Below are 18003 nucleotides of genomic sequence, written 5' to 3' on the forward strand. Positions count from 1 at the left end.
TGGAAGTTATTGAAGAGAAGGAGGGCATGTGGGGTATCGCGGATGTAAGTAGGGAGGGGTCTGAATCGGGGTTTGGGGGGGGGCAATGGAATCGAGATAAGATGATACTAAATTTTTTAATAAAAAAAATGTTTAGACACAGTAACAGGCCATTTCAGGCCACGAGCCCGGGCCGCCCAATTTACACCCAATTAACCTACACCCCCGGTACGTTTCGAACGGTGGGAGAAAACCGGAGCCCCAGGAGGAAACCCACGTGGACACGGGGAGAACGTACAGACATGTTACTGACAGCGCGGGATTGGAACCCCGGTCCCGATCGCTGGCACTGTAAAGGCAATACCCTAACCATTATGCCAACCGTAGTGCCCCACTAGTTCAGTGGCACAGGAGTATGCAGAAACAATGGGTCTACTTGGATAACTGGGCATGTGTATCTTGAGTAGGAGGTAGAACGGGGCAGTGCAGGGATGGGAAAATCATTGGACTAAATCTCCCTGCTTCACTCTTATCTAAAGTGTTTCATGATTTGAACTTAATGAGAATCTGGAGCTCAGTCCATCAGGGAGTGGCAGAGGTGAACAGGATAAAAGAAAAGTTGTGTACACATTGGAGGCCACACTTAAGAGTATTGTGTGTAGTTCTGGTCACCACATTGCAGGAACGATGTGGGAGCTGTGGAGAGGGTGCAGAGGAGATTTGCCAGGATGTTGCCTGGATTGGAAAATAAGTCTTAGGAGACAAGGTGAGCAGAGCTGGGACTTTTCTCTTTGGAATGAAGAAGGATACGAGGTGACTTAATAGAGAATTCTGAGAGGCATAGATAAGGTGGACAGCCAGCGGCCTTTTCCCAAGGTGGGAATAGCAAACTCCAGAGGACGTCTGTACAAGTTTAGGGGAGGCATCAGGGGTAAGATTTTTACACAGAGAGTGGTGGGTGCCTGGAATGTCTCGCCGGGGATGGTGGTGAACATTAGGGACATTTAAGAGACGCTTAGACAGGCACATGGAGGGAAGAAAAATAGGTTATGGGGTAGGAAGGTTTAGTATTTTTTGGGGTGGGGTGATGGGAATATATAGGTTGGCACAACATCGAAGGCCGAAGGGCCTGTGCGCTGGGCTACGTTATGTGGAGAAAGCCGGGGAGTGCGGCTGAGTGAGAGAATGGATCGGGGGAGACTTGATAAGAGTATAAGAAATAGGAACAGGAGTTAGACATCCGACCCATCAAGCCTGCTCCATCATTCAATGGCTGATCGATGGGCTCAATGACCTATTTCTGCTCCTGTCTTATGGTCCTTTGGATAGGATAGTGTGGAGGGGAAGGGGTCCGAGGTTGGTGCAGTAGGTTTGTGTCTGACGTTTCTCTAATGGTCAGATTGAAGTACAAAATGTCTCCCCCCCCCCTGATGCAGATGTCCTACCAAGGTGACGTTGTGGGTAAATGAGTAACCAGCTGTTATGTTTTAGGTCAGAGCAAGTCGAACTATGGTTGGACCCCTCTACACCTGGCCTGTTATTTTGGACACAAGGATGTGGTGGAGGAATTACTGAAGGTAGGATCTGAGCTTTTGATCTGATGCAATTGTGTAATTTGTGTTGTCATTTCATATCAAGTGTGTTTTGACCAGCAACAAATGAGTACTGCATCTTGTAAAAGTTTAAATCATCTGCTAAAATTGTGCAAGTGTTAACGACCACATGTCTCAATGTTGACACATCCTGCTCAGATAGTGAAGTTTCTTTCGATCTCTCTGCACTGGCAAAACGGTGCAGATTGTAATTAATTGGTAATTACAATGGAAATAGATGTGCCTTTGTCTTGAGAGGTGTCTGTTCAACCCTTTGAACCTGTACTGTTCAGAGTTCAGATGTATTGTTAGAGTGCACACATGACATGAGATTCTTTTCCCTGCGGGCCAGCAGAATTTCTACTTTTCAGTAGTGCAAAAAGCTGCTCGAAATGTTAACAAAATAGAGAAATGTAAACAAACTCCAATACAGAAAATCAATATTCAGTTATAAATAATGTGCAAAATGAGAGTCCTTGAATGAGTTTGTTGTTGAGGGGTCTGACGGTGGAGGGGGAGCTGTTCCTGAACCTAGTGGTGCGAGTCTAGTGGCACCGACACCTCTTTCCTGATGGCAGCAGTGTGCTGGGTGGTGTGGGTCCTTGATGATCTCTGCTGCTCTCCGACGGCAGTTTCCCTGTAGGAGTACTCGATGGTGGGGAGGGTTTTGCCTGTGATGTCCTGAGCTGTGTCCACCTCATTTTGGAGGGCTTTACACTCAGGGGCATTGGTGTTCCCAAGCCAGGATGTGATGCAGCCGGTCAGTGCACTTTCCACCACATATCTGTAGAAATTTGGGTGTCATAGCAAACCTCCGCCAACTCCTGAGGAAGTAGAGGCGCTGACGTGCTTTCTTCACGATGCCATTAGTGTGATGGGTCCAGATCTTAATATTTGAGATCGTGACTCCCAGGAATTTAAATTTACTCCTCTCCACCTCTCATCCCCCAATGATCACTGAATCGTACGCCTCTAGTTTTCCCTTCCTAAAGTCATTGACGGTGTTGAGTGAGAGGTTATTTTTAGTACACCATTCTACCAAGCTTTCAATCTCCTTTCTGAACAGTGACTCATCACCCCTTTATACACCACCCACTACCATGGTAACATCAGCAAATTTGCAGATGGTGGTATTGTGGAGGTGACCTCAGAACCTTTCTCCCACACCCTGCGATCCCTTGCCACTTGAAAGGCTGTCGATCTGCCTCTGGGATATGTTCACTGATTTCCCAGAGAAATGTAGAGGCAGAGATAATTCCAGAGTTGGAGGAGAAATTCTTCCTCTTCTCCCAAGAAGGGTGGCCCATTATTCTGAAAACCTAAACCCGCCCCCCCACTCCAGTTGGAGATTCCAGGATAAGGGAGATTTAGAACTAGAGGATGGTGGTGGGAGTGTGGATCGAACTGCCAGTTGAAGTGGTGAATGTGGCCTCAATTTTGACTTGTAATAAAAATTTGGACAAGTACATGCGTGGGAGGTGTCGGGTGGGATATGGCCTGGGTGCAGGTCAGTGGGACGAGGCAGAATATTAGTTCATCACAGGCTAGAAGGGGTGAAAGGCCTGTTATAACTTTTTAAAATTCAGACATACAGCACGGTAACAGACTTTTCTGGCCCACGAGCCCATACTGTCCAATTACAATTGACCTACAATCCCATTAGTTTTGAACAGTGGGAGGAAATTGGAGCCCCTGGGGGAAAAACCCACACAGACATGGGGAGGATGTACAAACTCCTTACGGACAGTGCGGGATTTGAACCTGGGTCACTGGCGCTCTAACCATGCTGCGCTAACTGCTACATTAGCCATGCCATTTTCTGAGCTGTATTGCCCTCTGGCATGGACTGAGGGGGCAAGATTTACAGGTGATCTAAGGGCTGTTTCTCACGGGGTGGTGTGGGGGGGGGGGGGGCGGCGAGCGGGCAGGTATATGGAACGAGTTGCCAGAGGAAATGGTAGAAGGAAGGGACAGTTAAGACATTTAGACAGGTACACCGTCAGGCAAGGATTGGAGGGGAATGGGACCAGCTCAACTTTGGTCAACATCAAGGAGCTGGGCTGAATGGCCTGTTTCCGTGGGTTCCCCTCTCAGAGGAAAGAGCATCCTGCTTTACAATATCTTCTCAAACAGTGGCGAAGAGCACGTACAGTGATTGATGGCGTTACACCGGTCTGTTTTGTCTCCGACAGGCAGGTGCCGATGTCGACGTGGTGAATGATGTTGGGGACACGCCCCTCCATCGAGCAGCCTTCACGGGCAGGAAGGTGAGGAGCAAAGTCCACACAGAGTTTATTGTCATACACACGAGTATATATGCGGACTCACGGAAATCTTAGTCGCTGACGCGACACGTAACGATACAGTGTGCATTAAATCAGGCCTGGCATCCACGGACTGAAATCTAAAAATATACTTTCTGTTTTTTTATGTAGTCGGTAGGAGGGAAGTACAGAAGAAACCAACTACACTTGACTGCTTCACAGGGGAGGGGGCTCATAAACTTTGAGAAGAGTCCTGTGGGGGTCGTAGCCAGAGAAAGATCAAGAATGGCTGCATTAAATTAGCAGAAATAAAAACACAACTCAGCAGGTCAAACAGTTTTACTTCACACAGCAAAGATAACGATACAGAACCAACATTTCGGGCTTCAGCACAATGTCGGCAGGCGCCCGAACAAAATGGTGGGAGGGTAGGAGCACGGTCCCAAAAGCAGGAGGTAATAGATGGAGAAGGGAGGGAGGGCATAGCAGCAAACGGGGAGGGGGGAATGGCTCTGTGAATGGGGAGGGAAGTGGGTGGAGATCTGAGGGAAAGGAGAGAGAGGGTTGGGGAGGAAGGGAGAACAGGGAGTAGGCCAGCAGAAATCAGAGAAGTCGATGTTGATGCTGTCTGGCTGGAGGGGGTCCCAGATGGAAAATTATGTTGCTCCTCCAATTTACGGGTGGTCTTAGTTTGATGGAGCATGAGGCCATGGACAGACCTGTCAGCGCGGGAGAGTGGCGCGCGGAACTGAAATGTTTGGCTACCAGGAGGTCCCCGTCACTGATCCGGACGGAGCAAAGGCTCTCAGCAAAACCATCTCCCAATCTGCTTCCGGTTGCTCTGATGTAGAGAAGATCACAACGGGGAGCACTGGATATGGTAGATCTCTCCCACAGATGCACAAGTGAAGTATTGCTTCATGTGCTTTACTTCAACCGCAGACTCTCGTGTTATACACCAGTTAAATTACAACAAGATGCTGACACACAAAAAGAGTTAATAAATGTAAAAATGTGGCATGCTGGCCCGCAACCGCGGAGATCTCGTTTGCTACCTGTGCCAAGTGCAACTGAGGACAAAAATGGAAGGTTAAGAAAAATGAATGTGTGGCTGAGGGGCTGGTGTAAAGGACAGGGTTTTGGCTTCTTGGATCATTGGGATCTCTTTTGGGGAAGGCATGACCTCTACAAGAAGGATGGGTTACACCTAAACCCAAGAGGGGTCAATATATTGGCAGCTAGGTTTGGTACAGCCGTCGGGTGCGGTTTAAACTAATTTGGCAGGGGGGTGGGAACCTGTATGATAGGGAAAAGGACAGAAAAGATAAAACAGGAAAAGTTAGGTTAGGCAGCGAATGTAAAAACTCAGAAAGAGCAAGGAGAGTGAAAAAAGCAAATCTGAAGGCTTTATATCTTAATGCAAGAAGCATTCGGAACAAGGTAGATGAATTGGCTGTGGAAATTGAGATAAACAAATATGATTTGATTGGGATTACAGAAACATGGCTGCAGGGTGGGCAAGCCTGGGAACTTAACATCCCGGGGTATACGATATTTAGGAGGGATCGGCAAGAAAGAAAAGGGGGTGGGGTAGTATTGATGGTGAGAGAAGGGACCGACACAATTGACAGGAAGGATATTAACTCAGAAGATGCGGAATCTATATGGGTAGAACTGAGGAATAGCAAGGGGTGGAAAACGTTAGTGGGGGTGGTATATAGGCCTCCAAATGGTAGTGTAGAGGTGAGGGAAGGCATTAAAAGAGAAATTAGAAAAGCGTGCAATAAGGGAACAGCCGTCATCATGGGAGACTTTAATTTGCATATAGATTGGACTAGTCAAATTGGTAAAAATACTGAGGAGGAGGAATTCCTTGAATGTTTACGGGACGGTTATCTAGACCAATATGTCGAGGAACCAACTCGGGAGCAGGCCATTTTAGATTGGGTATTATGCAATGATAAGGGGCTAATCAACAATCTTGTTGTGCGAGGCCCTTTGGGTAGGAGCGATCACAATATGATCGAATTCTCACTCGACATGGAGAGTGAAGAAATTAAAACCGAGACTAAGGTCCTGAATTTAAATAAAGGGAATTATGATGGTATGAGATGGGAGTTGAGTAAGATTGATTGGGTGGTGTTTATGGGGGCGTTGACTGTGGATAGACAATGGAAAGCATTCACAGATCTAATGGAGAAATTGCAAAAATCGTTTATACCGGTTTGGCATAAAAATAAACCAAAAAAGGTGACTCAACCGTGGATAACAAGGGACAGACTTGTCAGTGCGGGAGAGTGGCGCAAAGAGAGAGCATATCAATTGGCCAAAAAAAGTACCACAACCGAAGACTGGGAGCAGTTCAAGATGCACCAAAGGAGGACAAAGGGATTAATCAAGAGAGCAAAAATAAATTACGAAAGTAAGCTTGCGGCAAATATAAAAACCGACTGCGAAAGCTTTTATAAATATGTCAAGAGGAAAAGATTGGTGAAATCCAGAGTAGGTCCTTTGCAGTCGGAATCAGGGGAATATATAATGGGGAATAAGGAAATGGCAGACCAATTAAATCCTTACTTTAGTTCTGTTTTCACAAGAGAGGAATCAAATAACCTCCCAAGGATGTTGGGAAACATAGAGACGAATGCAAGGGAGGAACTGAAAGAAATCAGTATCACTAAGGACATTGTCTTGGGGAAATTGATGGGATTGAAAGCAGATAAATCCCAAGGGCCTGATAATCTACATCCTAGGGTACTCAAGGAAGTGGCCATTCAGATAGCAGATGCTTTAAGAATTATTTTCCAGAACTCGATAGACTCAGGATCAGTACCCATGGATTGGAGGGTAGCTAATGTTATCCCACTATTTAAAAAGGGGGGGTAGAGAAAAAGCGGGGAATTATTGGCCGGTGAGCCTTACATCAGTAGTGGGCAAAATGATGGAATCCATTATTAAGGATGTAATAACGGAGCATATGACTAGCAGAGAAGGGATCGGACAGAGTCAACATGGATTTACAAAAGGTAAATCGTGCTTGACAAGTCTATTGGAATTCTTTGAGATGGTGACAGGTAAAATAGATGGGGGAGAGCCAGTGGATGTGGTGTACCTGAACTTCCAAAAGACCTTCGATAAGGACCCGTATAAACGACTGGCTTCCAAAATCAAGGCTCATGGGATTGGGGGCAAAGTATTGATGTGGATTGAGAACTGGCTGGTAGGTAGAAGACAGAGAGTTGGGATAAATGGCTCGTTTTCTGAGTGGAGGCGGTGACCAGTGGGGTGCCACAGGGATCTGTACTGGGACCCCAGCTGTTCACAATTTACATTAATGATCTGGATGAGGGGATTGGATGTAATATCTCCAAATTTGCAGATGACACTAAGCTAGGAGGGGTTGTGTGCACGGAAGAGGGGGTCAGGAAGCTCCAGTGTGATTTGGATAAATTGAGGGACTGGGCAGATACATGGTAAATGCACTACAATGTGGATAAATGTGAGGTTATCCACTTTGGTAATACAAACCGGAGGGCAGATTACTATTTGAATGGCAATAGATTAAGAGATGGGGGTGCAGAGAGACCTAGGGGTACTTGTGCATCAGTCTCTGAAGGCGAGCATGCAGGTACAGCAGGCGGTTAAAAAGGCAAATGGTATGTTGGCCTTCATATCAAGAGGGTTTGAGTCTAGGAACAAGGATACCTTACTGCAGCTGTACAGGGCCTTGGTGAGACCCCACCTGGAGTATTGTGTGCAGTTTTGGTCACCTTATCTAAGGAAGGATGTTCTTGCAATGGAGGGAGTGCAGAGGCGACTCACCAGGCTGATACCTGGAATGGCAGGAATGACTTAGGAGGAAAGATTGCACAAATTGGGATTGTACTCCCTGGAGTTTAGAAGATTGAAAGGGGATCTCATAGAGACCTATAAAATTCTGGCAGGACTGTACAGAATGGATGCAGATGGGATGTTTCCAAGGATGGGAAAATCCAGAACCCGGGGCCATGGTTTGAGGATAATAGGCAAACCATTTAGGACCGAGATGAGGAGGAATTTCTTGACCCAGAGGGTGGTGAATCTGTGGAATTCATTGCCACAGAGGGCAATAGAGGCAGGTTCATTAAATCTATTTAAGAGGGAATTAGATCTATTTCTTCAGTATAAGGGTATTAAAGGTTACGGAGAGAAGGCGGGGATGGGGTACTGAACTTTAAGATCAGCCATGATCTCGTTGAATGGCGGAGCAGGCTCGAAGGGTCGAATGACCTACTCCTGTTCCTATCTTCTATGTTTCTATGTTTCTTCACAGGGAAGGAGATCCATAAACTTTCAGCAGTGTCCCTAAGGGGATCATCGTCAAAAAAAGGTAGAGAATGGTTGGTTTAAAGGGTAATCTGTCAATGTGGTAACTTGAATCGGTAAGTTTGCAGATTGGAGGCATTGTGGACAGTGAAGAAGGTTTTCAAAATTTGCAGAGGGATCTGGACCTGCTTCAAAATGGCCGATGGTATTTAACACAGACAAGTGGGAGGTGTTGCATTTTGGAAGGACAAATCAAGAAAAGACGTACACGGTAAATGGTCGTGCACTGAGGAGGGCAGAGGAACAGAAGGATCTGGGAATACAGACACATAAATCCCTGAAAGGTAGATAGGGTCGTAAGAGAGTTTTTGACAATAAATTTATCTCAATAAATCAAGGTATTGTTACAGGCCCAGAGGACCTCAAAACCCAGCAGCAATAGAAATTTACCAAGACAAATGGTTACTTAGGCATTTTAAATTATCTTTAAACATATAACCATCTGTGGTTATATGGTTATATTCAGTGGGACTAGGAGGGTGGGGATTTGTTACGGCATAGACTAGTAGGGCCGAACTGGCCTGTTCTGTGCTGTAAGTGGTTATATGGTTATGGTTAAGCATGAAAATAGAATCAAACTTTAACTTATTACTATTAACTTAAACCCCTTCTAATTCTAAGTGCACATGTATGTCATGTGTGTATAAGTCCAGAATAGTTCTTTCATTCACAGTCCAATCTCACTTCTCACTCCTCCAAGTTCACCGGTATCAGGAAATACTTATATACTATGCACAGAATTTAACATGTATGAAGTTCACCAGGCTTTGGTGGAAATAGTTAAATGGTTACCGCTCAGGAAGGTTCTTGTTGGTTTCAGAGAGAGATTCACTGCTCGTCTGACACACACATAAACTGATTTATTTCCATCAGTTACTTCAGTGTCTTGCCGAAGAAACCTGCCCCATTAGGGGCAAGGATTATGGGCAGGATGTAGTAGAGAGATGGAAGTCTTTTAAAGATCAGATTTTGAGAGTGCAAAAGCTTTATGTTCCTGTTAGGTTAAAAGGAGGGGCAAAAGGTTTGAGAGAGCCGTGGTTTTCAAGGAATATTGGAAACTTGGTTCGAAGAAAAAGGGAGGCGTACATTAGATAAAAGAAGCATGGAGTTAAGGAGATGTTTGAAAGATACATTGAATGTAAGAGGAATCTTAAGAGAGGAATTAGGAAAGCTAAAAGAAGGTACGAGGAAACTATGGCAAGCAGGGTGAAAACTAATCCAAAAGAGTTAATGGTAATATGTTAATGGTAAAAGGAAAGCTAGAGACAAAATTGGTCCCTTAGAAAATCAGAGCAGAAAACTGTGTGTGGAACCTAGAGAAATGGGGGAGATATTGAACAATTTCTTTTCTTCAGTATTCACTAAGGAGAAGGATATTGGGAGATGTGAGATAAAAAAAAAAGCAAATTGGGTAAATATGGGGAATATAGAGATTACAAAAGATGTAGTTTTAGGGTTTTTGAAGAATATAAAGGTGGATAAGTCTCCGGGACCAGACGGGATCTTCCCCAGGACATTGAGAGAAGTGAAGGAGGAAATAGCAGAGGCTCTGGCGGTAATTTTCCAAATGTCATTAGATATGGGGATAGTGCCGGAGGATTGGCGCATTGCGCATGTGGTTCCGTTATTTAAAAAGGGTTCAAGGAGGAAGCCTGGAAACTATCGGCCTGTAAGTTTGACGTCTGTGGTAGGTAAATTAATGGAGAAAATTCTTAGAGATAGTACAGGGTCTGATCAGGAGCACTCAACATGGATTTGTGGGAGGAAGGTCATGTTTGACCAATCTGATTGAATTTTTTGAAGAGGTGACTAGGAATGTGGATGAGGGTAGCGCAGTGGATGTTGTCTATATGGACTTCAGTAAGGCCTTCGATAAGGTACCACATGGAAGGTTAGTTAGGAAGGTGCAGTCTTTAGGTATAAATTTTGAGATAGTCAAATGGATTGAACATTGGCTGAAAGGGAGAGGCCAGAGAGTGGTAGTGGATAATTGTCTGTCAGGTTGGAGGCCGGTGACCAGTGGTGTGCCTCAAGGATCTGTATTGGGCCCATTGTTGTTCGTTATATACATTAATGATCTAGATGATGGGGTGGTGAATTGGATTAGTAAATATGCAGACGATACTAAGATAGGTGGAATAGTGGATAATGAAGAAGGTTTTCAAGGATTGCAGAGGGATTTGGGCTGCTTAGAAAAGTGGGCTGAAAAATGGCAGATGGAATTTAATGCTGATAAGTGTGAGGTGCTTCATTTTGGTAAGAAGAATCAGAATAGGACATACGTGGTAAATGGGAGAGCATTGAGGAATACAGAAGAGCAGAAAGATTTAGGAGTGACGGTACATCGTTCCCTGAAGGTAGAAACTCACGTGAATAGGGTGGTGAAGAAGGCTTTTAGTATGCTGGCCTTTATCAATCATTGCATGGAATATAGGAGTTGGGAGGTGATGTTGAGATTGTATAAGACGTTGGTGCGGCCTAATTTGGAGTTCTGTGTGCAGTTCTGGTCGCCTAATTATAGGAAGGATATAAACAGAGTGGAGAGAGTGCAGAGAAGGTTTACCAGAATGTTACCTGGGTTTAAGCATCTAGAGTATAGGGAGAGATTGGACAGATTAGGTCTTTATTCTTTGGAGCGTAGAAGGTTGAGAGGGGATTTGATAGAAGTATTTAAGATTATGAAAGGGATAGACAGAGTGGATGTGGATAGACTACTTCCGTTAAGAGGAGGAAAGATTAAAACAAGAGGACATGAGTTAAGAATTAAGGGGCAGAGGTTTAGAGGTAACATGAGGGGGAACTTCTTTACTCAGAGAGTGGTAGCGGTGTGGAATGAGCTTCTGGGAGAAATAGTGGCGGCAGAGTCAATTGCATTATTTAAGAAAAGGTTGGACAGGTATATGGATGAGAAGAAGATGGAGGGTTATGGGCATTGTGCAGGGAGGTGGGACTAGAGAGGGGTGTTTGGTTCGGTGTGGACTAGAAGGGCCTAATGGCCTGTTTTCTGTGCTGTAATTGTTATGTTATAACCTCTTCTGCAGGTTACCACAGAGTTCCTCTTGTTTCCCTGATTTCAGGTGAAACACTCTAGCCAGTCATTTCCTCTTGTATGTTTCAACAAGCTGCCAGCTTGTTATGACTGCAGAAACCAGTTCTTCTCTCTCCCTCCCTCTCCCTCCCTCTCCCTCCCTCTCCCTCCCTCTCCCTCCCTCTCCCTCCCTCTCCCTCCCTCTCCCTCCCTCTCCCTCCCTCTCCCTCCCTCTCCCTCCCTCTCCCTCCCTCTCCCTCCCTCTCCCTCCCTCTCCCTCCCTCTCCCTCCCTCTCCCTCCCTCTCCCTCCCTCTCCCTCCCTCCCTCTCCCTCCCTCTCCCTCCCTCTCCCTCCCTCTCCCTCCCTCTCCCTCCCTCTCCCTCCCTCTCCCTCCCTCTCCCTCCCTCTCCCTCCCTCTCCCTCCCTCTCCCTCCCTCTCCCTCCCTCTCCCTCCCTCTCCCTCCCTCTCCCTCCCTCTCCCTCCCTCTCCCTCCCTCTCCCTCCCTCTCCCTCCCTCTCCCTCCCTCTCCCTCCCTCTCCCTCCCTCTCTCTGTCTCAAGCCTGTTAGGTCTCCTCTCTCTCTCTCTCTGCTTGCAAAATCACATGTCCTTAGAACAGCAAACTGCAACCAGACAGATTGAGGCAGCGGACCTAATCTTCCGAGTTCAATTAACACCTACTTGTGAAGTCTCTATAGGCATTCTTCAAAGTTTTTGCAAAGGCACTCGGACCCTGGACTGTCTGGCTTGAGCAGAGCTCCAGCATTTTAAATGAGGTCTGTTTTGTGAAGTGTTTGTGACATACTCTAAAGCCCCACAATCTATCTCCTTCAAACACATATCTATATACAATCTAAACCATGATATAATCTGTCACAGTATTGAGTCTGGGAGTTGTGTTGTGTTCTGCAGGAACTGGTTCTGCTGCTGTTGCAGTCCAGTGCGGACGCTGCAATCATCAACGGAGATGGTCAGACGGCCAGAGAGGTCACCCAGGATGAAGAAATTTGGTGCATGTTGGAAGGTGGGAAGAACTGTCACTTCCACAGAGGGGTTAGGTTAGTCCACACCTCTGCTCAGCAAGACTCAGACCACATTCTGGCATATAGCATGAAAGCAGGCTTTTCGGCCCATTTTGCTATGCTTGCCCCAGTCACCTGTGTTCAGCCCATATCCCTGTCAAAAGTTCCTATCTGTACCTGTCCAAATGACTTTTAATTGTCCCTACCTCTATCGCTTCCTCATTCCACACACCCATCACCCTCTGTGTGAAGAAGGTGCCCCTCAAGTCCCCTTTAACTCTGGAATATCTCTGCTTCAAGCCCTTGAAATCTATATCCTCTAGTTTTAGATTCACCTGCTCTGGAGGAGGGCAACACTGTTACTGCAGTGGTTACCGCGACCCGGGTTTGAATCCCACGCTGTCTGTAAGGAGTTTGTACGTTCTTCCTGTGTCAGTGTGGGTTCCCTCCGGGGGCTCCGGTTTCCTCCCACCCTTCAAAATGTACCGGGAGTTGGAAGTTAATTGGGTGGCATGGGCTCATGGGCTGAAAGGGGCCGTTCTGTGCTGTAGGTTGAAATTTAAATTTATGCCCCTCGTGATTTTATAAACCTCCATTACGTCCCCCTCAGCCTCCTTTGCTCCGGGGAGAAAATTCCCAGCCTATCCGTCCTCTCCGTATAATTCAGCTCCACCAATCCCAGCAGCATTCTTACGAATCTCCTATCTCTCTCCAGCTTCACAGTATCTTTTCCATCAGTGGTTAAGGACGCATACAGTGTGCTGGCCTTCATTAGTCGGGGAATTGAGCTCAAGAAATGTTACAGCTCCATAAAACTCAAGTGAGATGACACCGTGTGTTCTGTTCTGGCCACCTCGTTACAGGAAGGAAGTCATCTTATGAGGGCAAAGTTAGCAGAGCTAAAACTTTACTCTTTGGAGCGAAGGAGGATGGGAGGTGACTTAATGGAGGTCTACAAGGGGCTTAGATAGGGTGGATGCCAGCACCTGTTTCCCAGGTTGACTATCAAATACTAGAGGGCATCTGTTTCAGGATAGGGGAAGTAAATTTAGGGGCAACATCATGGGTAAGTTTTTACTTAGAGAGTGGTGGGTGCCTGGAATGCGTTGCCGGGGCTACTGGTGGAGGCTGGTACAATAGGGACATTTAGAAGACTCTTAGGCACGTGGATGTAAGAAAAATAAAGGGTTGTGGAGGGAAGGGTTAGATTGTTGTGGTGTAGGTTTACATGGGTCAGCACAACATTGTGGGCCGAAGGGCTGGTACTGTGCTTGAATGTTTTATGTTCTAATTGTTTTAAACAGCCACAGAGACAACGCAACGGAGGAAGTTGGAAGAGCTCCTGCTGATGGCTGCACGGGAGGGTGATGTCGCAGGAATAACTGCCCTGGTGAGCACAACTGGGGGAGGGGTATAGCTGGGGAGCAGGGAAGGGGCATGGATGCTGGACAAGTGACCATCAGCATAAAAACGAGGATCTCAGGAGCTCAGCAGGTCAATCAGCGTCTGAAGGGAGGCAGGCATTGTCCATGGATGAAGATGGTCGATGTTTTGGGTCGGGACTTAATATTGAGTCTTGAGAAGCGGTCCCGCCAGAAACTCCCTCCACGAACACCAACACACCCCCCCCCACCCCCACCGTCACGCTCCACAGACGCCAACCCCCCCCCCGCCCATCTCCCTCCACGGATGCTGACCACCCATCTTCCTTGTTATGAATTAACAAATTTTGTTATGAACTAACAAAGGAACAGCAATGGAAAATTCACCAATGGTAAATTCAAAATAATCATTTTTATTAAACTATTAATAACATAACATTTCCTACTTAATTCTAACTTAATTTTCACTCTGTGCATATATGTGGGTGTGTGTGTGAAAACCCAAACCATAACCGTTTGAAAAGTTAATTTTAAACTTCAGCGTCAAACGTCTTGTGTTGGTTGAAAATTTTTAAATCGCAATTCAGAAGTCTTTTGATGAGTTGTCTTTCAGAGAGATATTCTTTATACAAGCGTTTTCGCAAGTTTCCCCCTATCTAGTTGGGGTTACGGAACTGTGATCTTCATGAGGATTTCTTTCTTAATCAAGGGGGAAGCAGTCTTACTTACTTTAAAGCCACTTACTTTGAGTATCTCCTATGATAAGAATAATACAATCCAGAACAGCATTTCCCCCTCTCTCCAGAGATTACTGTTTTACCCCTGGGTATTTCACAAGATGGTCATTTTCTTCAGGCTGGTTTCAAACTGTCTCTCTCTGCCTTCAATTATATGTTTCTCAGAAATCATGTGACTTGACATCATCACTGTTTCAGTTTCATTTCTCCAAAACACGTTACATCCATAAAAACAGCTAACCACCTCTCTGCCCAAGAGGTTTAAGCGTTTAGGATTCCATAAAGTCTGAGCACATGTCACTCAAGGAAGAACTTGCTTTTTTGCACAGTTGCCAGCACAAAGTTGTATAAACAACCATTGTCCTGGACAAGTTAAGACCGACTTCAGTTCCATTATGATCTGGTTCTTCTGGACTTGGTGATTCCGAAATGAACACACACATTCTCTCTCTCTCTCTGTGATGTGACCTGTGTGTGACCCTGTCCCCAGAACTAACTTTAAAAAGTCTTTTTATTTGTATATAGTTTAACATTAAACTAAATATCAACACATATCCGAAACACCCTCCACAGATGCTGACTGACGCACTGAAACCCTCCATCTCCTTGAGGTCCCAGCGCCCACGTTTTTGACTCTTCCATCACTCATCACCCTCCATTTCATTGACGTAAACGCTACTCCCACTTCTGTAATGAATGGCCTGGCTGGTAAAGAGACCTTTTGGCCCATCATTAATGGTGGTGCCTCACCCCTCCAGAGGCCCCCATTCGATCCTTACCTCGGGAACTGTCTGAGTGGAGTTTGCACAAACCCCATGGGGTTAGGAAGGGCTCTCTCCCACAGCCAAAAGCCTCTGAGTCATGGGTTAATTGTAAACTCCCCCTCTCTCTGGGCGTGGGTGAGAGGTAGAATTTGTTGGGGGGAGTTGACTGTGATCAGTGTGGAATTAGTGTGAATGGGTGGGTGACGCTCAAGGTTCTTTTATTGTGACATAATAATACATTAAATATGTAACATACACGATATAGTTTAACTTTTGCCTTCCGTAAGGCAAGCAGAGAGTCGCCTTGACCATTGCCCAGCGCCCCTTACGATAGGAGAAAGAGAAGCAAAAGAGAGTCCCTTCAGAGTCACTGATGCCTGTGATCAGCACAGGCTTGTTGGGCTGAAGGGCCTGTTTTCCAGTCATGTGACTGTTGGACCCTTTTTCTTTTAACACGTCCAATCAATGAGTCTACATTTGGCCATGCGACTGCTCACCTGTATCTGATTAAATTGACTGGTTTACGTTGTTGCGTTACACCTCGAGGATTCTTCTGCAAGCAGGTCATCTCAGGCATTCATACAGCCGTGCAAATTGGGAGGTAGGGTTACAATGCAAAGGAAGAGCGATGAACACCAAGCAAGAGAACAGTGTTGAAGGGCTCATTCATATCTAGAGGAGTGGGATACAAGAGCAGGGATGCGACGTTGAGGCTTTAGAAGGCCCTGGTGAGACCTCACGTGGAGGATTGTGAACAATTTTTGGGCTCCTTATTTAAGAATGTGCAGACATTGGTAAGGTTCAGAGGAGGTTCACTAGGATGATTCTGGGAATGAAAGGGTTGTCATAAGAGGAGTGTTTGACAGCTCTTGGCCTGGACTCATTGGAATTTAGGAGAATGAGGCGGGAATCACACGGAAACCTTTTCCAATGTTGAAAGATTGTTCCCTACGCTGGAAGAGCCTAATTATGGTTTTTAGACTGCAATGTCGGGAAAATCACAGAAAAAAAAACATAATTACTTCCCATGTGATCGTTCACACTGGGCGCCTTTTTAGACTGCAAGTCCCTGAGTGGTTGGACGTGCAGTAGAGTGGATGACCGTCAACGAATTTTTCTGGTACGATTTACACTGCAGGCTTCCTCCAAAAAGTTGAAAGGGGTCCTGCAGGATAAATCACGGTGCAGGAATCAACTCCAAGTTCCTGCACATTCCTTTCTCGACTGCCCCTGTAGCAGCAAAATTCCTCGATCGTGCCATTACATGTCTGCAGTCTAAAAACCATACCTGACAAAGGGCACAACTTCAGGATTGTAGGGTGAACTCTTAGAGCAGAGATGCGGAGGAATTTCTTCAGCCAGAGGGTGGTGAATGTATGGAATTTGTTGGTACAGGTGGTTGTGGAGGCCAGGTCACTGGGTGTATTTAAGGCAGAGATTGCTACCAGGGCATCAAAGGTTATGGGGGAGAAAGCCGGGTAGTGAGGTTGAGTGGGAAAACGATTGAATTGTGGGGCAGACTCAATGGGCTGAATGGCCTATTTCTGCTCCTATGCCATGGTCTTATGCAGGGAAGTTGTTTAAGACATTGGTGAGGCCACATTTAGAGTATAGTGTACAGTTCTGGTCACCTAACTACATCAGTAGGATTGAAAGAGGGCAGAGATTTACTAGGATGTTGCCGGGTCTTCAGGAACTGAGTTACAGGGAAAGATTAAACAAGTTGGGACTTTATTCCCTGGAGCAAAGAAAAAGGAAGGGAAATTTGATCGATTATGTATAGATAGTGTGGAAACAAGTAGGCTTTTTTCATTTAGATTGGGGAAGATGATTACCAGAGGTCATAGTTTTAAGCTGAAAGGGGAAAGGTTTAGGGGGGACCATTAGGGGAAAGTTCTTCACTCAGAGAGTGTTGGGAGTGTGGAACGAGCTGCCATCTGATGCAATGAATGTGAGCTCAATCGAGTTTTAATAATAAATTGGACAGATACATGGATGGGAGAGGTCTGGAGGGGTATGGAATGGGACTAGTGGAATAATGGTCAGTACAGACTATAAGGGCTGAATGGCCTGTTTTATGTGCTGTGGCATTCTATTGTTCTATGGAGGAAACTGTCTTTAAGCCTGTTTTGTGCCAGTTGAAGCCTCTTGAGCCTTGAGGAGGGAGAAGAGAGTGTGTCCAGGGTGCGATGGGTCCTTCAGTGGGTCGGCTGCCTTTCCCGGGCAGCGGGAGATGTAGATGGGATCCATGGAGGGGGAGGGGAGTTTGCTCTGAGCTGCATCCACCACCTTCTGCAGTTTCTCCCGACCTTGAGCAGAGCAGCTCCCGTCCCATGCAGCAAGTCTGCTCTCGATGGAGTCACTGGTGGGGGGGGGGGGGGTGGGGGGTGTGATGGAGTCAATGACGGGGAGAGGGACTTGCACAACCCTCTGCTGTTTTGTGTGGAGCATTTCCTGCCCCATGCATGATGCATCCTGCAGAGATTGCTGAGGCACACAAAGTCAAACTTTGGAACTTCTCTCTGAACCTGTACGTCATATTCCTTATCCAATCACACAGTGAGGATATTCCTGACAATGCATTTATTGTCAGTCCATTTTGTCCCCGAACTGAGGAGGCCATAAACACCTGGGAGGCTCTGAGGTCACAGGTGGGCGAGGAAGGCAGATTTGTTCCCTCGAGGACCTTAGTGATTACGCAAGACTCCAGTTAAACTTTGTTCAGTTAAAGACTTCAGTTAACGTTTTGGGCGGCAAGGTTGATGTAGCAAGTAGCGTAGCGCTGTTACAGTGCCAGCGATCGGGATCAGGGTTCGAATCCCGCGTTGTCTGTAAGGAGTTTGTATGTTGCCCCCATGTCTGCGTGGGTT

General features: G+C 46.2%; 1 protein-coding gene across 3 annotated transcripts in view; it reads left to right on the forward strand.

Annotated features, from left to right (window-relative positions):
* Positions 1-18003, forward strand: part of LOC138755859 (oxysterol-binding protein-related protein 1-like) — a 239806-nt gene that overhangs the window by 35331 nt on the left and 186472 nt on the right. For 2 of the 3 annotated variants that reach the window (XM_069922591.1, XM_069922590.1), the window contains exons 3-6: positions 1471-1556; positions 3764-3838; positions 12141-12252; positions 13555-13640. In XM_069922591.1, the coding sequence (XP_069778692.1) occupies positions 1471-1556; positions 3764-3838; positions 12141-12252; positions 13555-13640 (359 nt within the window). Of the gene's footprint in view, positions 1-1470; positions 1557-3763; positions 3839-12140; positions 12253-13554; positions 13641-15471; positions 15735-18003 lie in introns of those variants that run through there. The other variant, XM_069922592.1, reaches the window with a different exon arrangement.

This window comes from Narcine bancroftii, chromosome 2 (assembly GCF_036971445.1).
Source record: "Narcine bancroftii isolate sNarBan1 chromosome 2, sNarBan1.hap1, whole genome shotgun sequence".
In the NCBI taxonomy this organism is placed as follows: Eukaryota; Metazoa; Chordata; class Chondrichthyes; order Torpediniformes; family Narcinidae; genus Narcine; species Narcine bancroftii.